Source organism: Sinocyclocheilus anshuiensis, unplaced genomic scaffold, assembly GCF_001515605.1.
Source record: "Sinocyclocheilus anshuiensis isolate Anshui unplaced genomic scaffold, SAMN03320099.WGS_v1.1 scaffold1781, whole genome shotgun sequence".
Classification (NCBI taxonomy): domain Eukaryota; kingdom Metazoa; phylum Chordata; class Actinopteri; order Cypriniformes; family Cyprinidae; genus Sinocyclocheilus; species Sinocyclocheilus anshuiensis.
This window is the reverse complement of record NW_015538017.1, coordinates 19865-28299: the sequence shown is the minus strand read 5'-3', so window position 1 is coordinate 28299 and position 8435 is coordinate 19865. Positions and strand designations below refer to the sequence as shown.

Genomic DNA, 8435 nt, shown 5'->3' with positions numbered 1-8435 from the left:
TTTGTTCTGCACTATGTTCCACCACTTTAAGACAAATGGATTTGTTGTGTTTTCATATTCAAGAGATTATAAGCTAGATGCAACTTTTTGGGGGTTTGCATCGAATGTTCTTTGACTTTTATGCATAATAAATTTGTTTATGAATAAAGATTGATCTGTTGAAAGCAGTTATTTTGAGTTAGATGCCAAATGCTCTCCTCCTATTCAAATTTGACATTGAAGGGGTGCATACAACATATTTGCCCACCGGCAACTAGTTGCCGCACATTCAAGTACGATTTTCAAGAAAAAAAAAAACACTTGGGGAAAATAAATGCAGAACATGTTCACATAGGACACTATTAACATGATTATATGCATGAAACCATTCAGAAAAATTTGGGCACAAATGGATTAAAAGATGATTAGAATGTCATACCCATTACAGTAAGATCTTATTATAACTCACAATAACTCATGATAACTTATCTGCAGGACTTTGAACTGGAACTTTGGGATGGTATTTCAGTGAAACATTAGATCCATAAATATAAAATATGAATCTACAGAACTGTCATCATCTCCATACCATTTAAAAGAATATCAGATTATATTATATAGTGGCTATTTTTAAAGTGATATATATATATATAAGAATGTTTTATATAATAAATGAATACAATCAAAAACATAATTGGTTTAAATTGGCAGTGCCAAAATAAACAAATATTTTATTTTAATTATTGCTGTACAACATATGCAACTATCCATGTCATTTGCACTGCTAATGCAATGCTCTACCACTGAGCCACAGGAACACTGTAATAAAGTTGATATAGGCTATATATATATAGCCTATATCAGCTTTATTTCAATATTCCACTTTAGACATTCTACTAACTATAAGTAACTTTACAACTAGGTCTACATGTCAACTAACTCTCATTAGAAAAGACTGTTAGGCTAGGGTTAGGGTGCAATATGCTGATTGAAAAGTTGTGTCTTCAGCAGTTCTCCTGGAGTTGGAAAGATAATTTGGTTACACTTCATGGTCCCACTTTATATTAGCTGTCTATAAATACTATGTACTTATTATAAAATAATAAATTGTTAGGTAAAGTGTAAGTATTGTATTCATGTTGAATTGCATTTGCTGCTATTTAGGCAGAATACGGGTAAGGTTGGTGCACGTTTGGTGTTGTAGTTAGGTTTAAGGGGTACAGGTGGGGTCAACAGTGTACACTAAAATTAAATGGTGCTAAATAGCACCAAAAGTGGTTAATTGCTTCAAAATCATAGGGGAACCACTTTAAGTGCTATATAGCACTGATTTGTGTCAAATGGTGCTATGTAGAACCATAAGAGGAACCCCATTCTCCTCCTTAGATTTTAGATATGTCACTCCACTCTCATATGTTTGCTATGAATGGGAATTTACTACAATGGCAAATGCTGTTTTGAATCACTTTTATTCAGAGAGCTAAAGAACCAGGAATGTTTTATATAATAAATGAATACAATCAAAAACATAATTGGTTTAAATTGGCAGTGCCAAAATAAACAAATATTTTATTTTAATTATTGCTGTACAACATATGCAACTATCCATGTCATTACAGGCTGAATTCAGTTTACAGCGACATATCTAAAGAAACAAAAATGCATACATTGAAATAAAACATTTTAATTGTTATTATTTTTGAATCAGTATATCCCTGTTTTGAATCATACTTCAAGGAGAGTTGCATGTCTTTAGTATTTTCCCCAGGTTTATGTCACATCTGATAAATCTATAACGGGTTGGACAGAATTTAGTGTCATACACTCACTCAGTATCAGCACTGAACAGTGAACACACACTTTACACGGTAGGACAGATAGTTGTGCAATATGCATATACTGACATTTTCTTTTCCTTTTGTTAGTATTTGTAATGTTTGTCTTGAATCCACCTCTGCTCTACTAACCTAACTTTTTTAAGTGTTCCATTTTGTATTATAGTTCATCTGTTTTGTGTGTTTTCCTCTTCAGAAATGTCTCTAGTCAAGCAGAATCTTCACCCGAATAATGAGGCAAACATCAACAAACTGATCAACCTCAAACTGACGGACTCATATGTGTATCTCTCCCTGGTCTGCTCACAAACACTGGCACCACTTTTATGAAATGTTGTTTTTAGGTTTATGTATTTCAATTTGTGTCATTTTGAAATGCACAGAAATACACTTTAACATAAAAATGTCATTTTCAGCAATTACTTCACGCTAAGTGTGCATTGTACACAGGTTCTAAACTATTTTTTAGAAAATATAAATTATTGCTAAGTGTTTAAGAATAGAATATTTAAGTGTTTAGAATTTAATATTCTATATGCAGTGATGAAATGACGTTGATTAGGCTATATATTAATAGTTGACCCCTGCATGTCTGTTTAGACAGTAGCACTAATACAGTCTCTCTTTGTCTCCTAGGGAATGTATTTTGATAGAGATGATGTGGCTCTGCCCAACTTCTCAAAGTTTTTCCTGGAGCGTTCACTGAAGGAGAGGGATCAGGCGGAGCACCTGCTGGAGTATCAAAACACAAGAGGAGGATGAATCGTTCCACTCTCATATGTTTGCTATGAATGGGAATTTACTACAATGGCAAATGCTGTTTTGAATCACTTTTATTCAGAGAGCTAAAGAACCTTTAAAGAACTATACATGGGCTGTATATTTGTGTGTGTGTGTAATTATAGATGTAACTACATAAATTAATTACAGATGTAATTAGAGGAGGATATTTCCAAATATAAGTCCAATGTAAAAACGTGTATGTACACAATAAGTGCATTGTATCGAATGATTAATTTAAACATGAGTATAGTGGTTAAGGACAATTAATATAAAGTGAATCCCACTTTATTTCCATAATCCTCTTTACACATTCTACTAACTATAAGTAACTTTGCAACTACATGCCTGGTTAATTTGGAACTACATGTAAACTAACTCTCACTGGAATACTAGGAGACTGTTGGGTAGGGTTGGTAGAGTAAGTTGACTTGGAAAATCACTTTTAATCAGTAGAATGTCTTTTGGAGGACCATTAAAACAAAGTGCCAGTAGACAGTCTACTAATACTCTAATGTTCAATGTATTATTTGCTGCTTAATTGTTGTATATATTCTTGAATATTTACATGAAGTACTTGTAGTTTCCCATTTAATTCAGTACAAGTTTTTATCAACAGAGCTATTCTTTGACTTCGCCATGCTTTATTTCACTGGTATCAGTTGCAGGTGTTTTTTGTCCTAAAAATGAAACCTATCTGTCATGTACAGCTATGGGTTTACAATCTGAACCCCAATTCAGGAATCTCAGTTAATCACAAATAACAGTTGTATATAGAATAAGAGCGACTTACCCATGCAGAAAGCACACACAGCAATACTAAACTCAAAGCTCCTTTCATGATCAACCCGGTATGTGGTTAATGTAAACAGCACTTTTATCACAATGGAATTTCCTATTTAATCACTGCATTCAAAAACCATATATAATCGTAATTAATCAAGCCTGTTGGTGCTACAGCGCTCACACATGACAGCTTTAATATTATGTATTTAGTCTCTTTAAACTCTCAGCTTCTGACTCTTCTCTCTGTCTCTGTTCCCTCTCTGATTATGACCTGTTTTATTGCCACTTCTCCTTTTTCTCATGACGGGAAAACAATGCACATCAACCTTTGTCCTGCCTTTAAAGTTCTTCCTTGTTTTGAAACTCCTCCCTTTTATTCTTTCCAAACTGGTTATAACTCACTTCTTCTCTATTTTGAATCGCCCCTCACATTCCCCTATGCTTTATTTAAGTTGTTATTCACCAACTTATATACACCTAATTAACTTTACATTTTTTAAATTAAAATTATTTTTGGTTTTGGATATGCTTTCAATTAACCCCAAAGAAATAAAATAAATGAATATAACTGAATTGTGATAATTTATTGCTTTTAGTTTTCCTTTGAATGGTGTTCTGCCTATGGGTTGGCAAGTTAACAAAATAATCCTTACAATCAAAAGATCAAATGCTGATAAATACTCAATTATTCTTGTCTTTAGTAGCATAGCAGTTATGGCTTACAGACCATTGCGGTGAGTGAGTTTTAAAGGATTAGTTCACTTAAAAATGGAGATTGACATCATTTACTCACCCTCATGCCGTTCCATACCAGTAAGACTTTTGTGGAACGCAAAAGGAAATGTTCAGTAGAAAAGTCATGTTGCTCTTTTTCATACAGTAGCTAGGGACTGTGATGCTTTAAAAAAAAAAAAAAAAACGCCCTGAAGTATTGTAAAAATAATACATATGACTGGTGCATTGCAGTCTGCTAAAGGTATATGTAGCTTTGAGATGTTTCTAAAAGTACACTGCTTACTGAAACCCTTTATTTCCACATTTTAGCATGCTGTTCTCATTACAGAAATAATGTACTTTTAAAAAGAATATACTTAATTGCTATAGTATAGTTAACACGTCAAAATTGTTGTACTTGTTGACAAGATTATTTAATATAATGTATTTTAAATGTTTGAAGAAACAAAGTGTACTCTAAGTTTACTTAAATGGTATTTTATTACATTATTGATTTATTTTTTGCAAGTACAGTAAAAAATATACATTTTTAAGTGCATTTTCAGTACAGTTAAGCACACTTATTTTAGCTTATAAAAATCTATTTTTATCTCTCTCTATCACTTATCAGAAGCCCAGTCGTGATGATTGGAAAGGAGGTATGGATGCTGTCACTTTTTCTCTGGACCATCAAAAGCCTCTTAACCGATCCCTGCTGGAGGTCCACAAAGCAGCTGGAGAAAACTCTGACCCTCATGTGAGTAGCATAAGGGAAACAACAACTGACAACCTTTGTATCTTCTTTCTCATTTGTTTTATGTGTTATCAAGTATAATTGCATATTATTTTTCAATAACAGTGTAAATTACTTTCCCTATCACTCTGTTCCAGCTGTGTGATTTCCTAGAGAGCAACTTCTTTACTGACAGTCATGACACCATTAAGACGCTGGGTGACTATGCTGGCAGCCTGAGTCGCCTCATCTCTTCTGACCCGCACGGCAAAATGGGAGAGTACCTGTTTGATAAGCACACTCTCTGATCCGCTCGGATCTGAGTTTTGTTGCCAACATTCCGTTAAACAATATCAATTATTCTTGTCTTTAGTAGCATAGCAGTTATGGCTTAACTTCCATAGTATAGTTGGGTGTGTCTTGAATATCTCTAATATCTGATACTGTGCACATTATCACGATACAGAGGCTTTGTATGGAGTGCATACAGAGAGCATTTCTATCTCACCCATAGCTTTTTTTTATAACATTAAATTCCTTTTTCTCATGACGGGAAAACAATGCACATCAACCTTTGTCCTGCCTTTAAAGTTCTTCCTTGTTTTGAAACTCCTCCCTTTTATTCTTTCCAAACTGGTTATAACTCACTTCTTCTCTATTTTGAATCGCCCCTCACATTCCCCTATGCTTTATTTAAGTTGGTATTCACCAACTTATATACACCTAATTAACTTTACATTTTTTAAATTAAAATTATTTTTGGTTTTGGATATGCTTTCAATTAACCCCAAAGAAATAAAATAAATGAATATAACTGAATTGTGATAATTTATTGCTTTTAGTTTTCCTTTGAATGGTGTTCTGCCTATGGGTTGGCAAGTTAACAAAATAATCCTTACAATCAAAAGATCAAATGCTGATAAATACTCAATTATTCTTGTCTTTAGTAGCATAGCAGTTATGGCTTAACTTCCATAGTATAGTTGGGTGTGTCTTGAATATGTCTAATATCTGATACTGTGCACATTATCTCACCCATAGCTTTTTTTTATAACATTAAATAACATTTATTTTTTCATCAGACTGATAATGCATGCATTAACAAACAACTTCTCTCTATTGTAAACATTAGGTCTAATGTGGAGGAAATTAACTGTTGAGGGTTTAGTTTACTTTTAATTTTCAGCCAACACAGGAGGAGCACGATTATCACTAAAGTAATTGTTTACCACCATGTCTTTCTCTTTGTCATGTTTAAGAATTTCTTTTAGATCCTCTTTGAATTATTTTCTTTGTTTTTTTTATTTATTTATTGCCAACATTGTATGTGGAAGTGTGATACATAACGGAATCACATAGCTGAAAATAGGTTTTATTGTTATTTACATTATAAACAAACAAACAAAAAATGACTTTTTAAAAATGTTGTTTACACAATATTTCTAGGATGTGCATGTATGTCTACTATTTATTAAAATGTTTTAATTGGAGAGACAAGTGTGTTGTTTTTTTGTAGAAATGCAAGCATGATGTATATTTGTCAAAAGCAATTCATCAGGTTTTTCTTCTCAAACCAAAACTGTTGTGCCCCTCTTCCGCTGTATTGCTGTCATTATGATCAAAACAACACTTGTTTTGTCAACTGGCACTTTCCACGAGTGTACAAATTGGTGTCCCGTTTCATTTACAAGCAATGTAATGCACAAATTCTTCTTTGTAGAAATATTAGAAATTAGAATACTATCAAAAAAGTATTATCTAACATAAAAATGCCATTTCTAGTTTTTAAACATACAACCGTATCATATAGACCTCAATATATTAAAACTTAATTGTTTATTAGGAATATGCATTGCTAAGAACTTCATTTGGACAACTTTAAAGGCGATTTTCTCAATATTTAGATTTTTTTTTGTTTGTTTTGCACCCTCAGATTCAAGATTTTCAAATAGTTGTATCTCGGCCAAATGTTGACCTATCATAACAAGCCATACAATTTTTAGTTTTAAACGAGTTTTTGATAGACGTTTGAGAATACATCGCTTGTTTTACCGCAGAACATTTATTTGCGTGGTGCCCTCCTGGACGTGCTGCCCCTGGGCACTTGCCCAATTGCCCATATGGTTAATCCGCCCATGGCTGTATTATTTCCAACATTTTATGCCCCTGTTACCACATGAATCTTATGCCATATTTTCAAATTTTACCCAAAGTACCCTCAAACAAGCTCTCAATCATTCAATGCTTTTACCAAAGTACTTTTAAGAGAATCTTTAACCTAGGGTTCATTACATAAGCCTACATATTTTTAATTCAATTAATTTATTTAAATGATTAAATTGTGTTTTTATGTTACATTTTTGAAACATAAATTGAAAATGTCAAACTACAGCATGTTCCAATGCTGGAACGGCTAGCAGTAGTTTACCTTGGCTGAGGGAGCACAAACCCAGCTCTCAATGAGAGGGGGCTCGACCTGCAGCATGATTGTAAAATCAGAAGGGTAAGCATACTGCAAGCTAGCCAAACACTCAGCGCATCACGGAGGCAGAGGAAGGGCCTAATTCTGAAATTCTAATTCTAATGCTGGTTGCAGGTGCTCTGGAGAAACAGAGAACTCACTAACTGACAACCTTTGTATCTTCTTTCTCATTTGTTTTATGTGTTATCAAGTATAATTGCATATTATTTTTCAATAACAGTGTAAATTACTTTCCCTATCACTCTGTTCCAGCTGTGTGATTTCCTAGAGAGCAACTTCTTTACTGACAGTCATGACACCATTAAGACGCTGGGTGACTACGCTGGCAGCCTGAGTCGCCTCGTCTCTGCTGACCCGCATGGCAAAATGGGAGAGTACCTGTTTGACAAGCACACTCTCTGATCCGCTCAGATCTGAGTTCTGTTGCCAACATTCCGTTAAACAATATGTGCATTGGTGAAGGAGTTTAAGGATTTTTGCACAACCATTTCATTTCTTTGTTTTCACCTTTCAATAGAGACATTTTGGTAAGAACCACCCAGTGTTTTGACACCACAATTTGAAGTGTTTTAATCCATATAAAAGTGGGACTATACTGTGACATGTGCAAATCCAAATATGGTACCCTTGTGTTGAAGTCTTAACTACCCCATGTCTGTTTACAGAATTGTATAGGTGCTAGGGTAAAGCTGTATCTTATCAAAGACCAGCCTATAGGCTCCTGTAGGTTCTTCAGGAGAGTTGTAGTACAGTGCACTAGTGAAAAGGAGTGTTTATATGAATGTATTGTACTCCAAAACTTCCGTTGCTGTGAATTGTTATACCTCAAACTGTGAATTGTTATACCTCAAACATGGTGCTTAATGTCAATATAGCAATAAAAATAAATCAAGCGTTCCAAAAAAAGTCTTGTACCTTTAATGTGGACTCTTTACAGTATTATTTTTATAAAGCATGCAGTTCACTTGTCAAGTAACATTTCTATAATCAAATTGAGCAAATTATTGACAGATCAGAGTAACATGACACATTGGAACTTGCTTTCCTGCTCATAAACCTGTTGCGAAATGCTGTCCCTTGTCAAAATGGGGAGTGTTTGTGAAGGGATTTAGTCATTAATTTGTCA

General features: G+C 33.9%; 1 protein-coding gene across 1 annotated transcript in view; it reads left to right on the top strand.

Annotated features, from left to right (window-relative positions):
- The window catches only part of LOC107678538 (ferritin, lower subunit-like), an 18117-nt gene extending 9914 nt beyond the window's left edge, over positions 1–8203 (top strand). The window contains exons 3-8 of the mRNA XM_016473830.1: positions 2011–2111; positions 2451–2573; positions 4085–4114; positions 4726–4851; positions 4986–5164; positions 7741–8203. Coding sequence (XP_016329316.1) covers positions 2013–2111; positions 2451–2573; positions 4085–4114; positions 4726–4851; positions 4986–5135 — 528 coding nt within the window. The 5' untranslated portion in view covers positions 2011–2012 and the 3' untranslated portion in view covers positions 5136–5164; positions 7741–8203. The remainder of the gene's footprint in view (positions 1–2010; positions 2112–2450; positions 2574–4084; positions 4115–4725; positions 4852–4985; positions 5165–7740) is intronic.
- Positions 8204–8435: the final 232 nt, after the last annotated feature.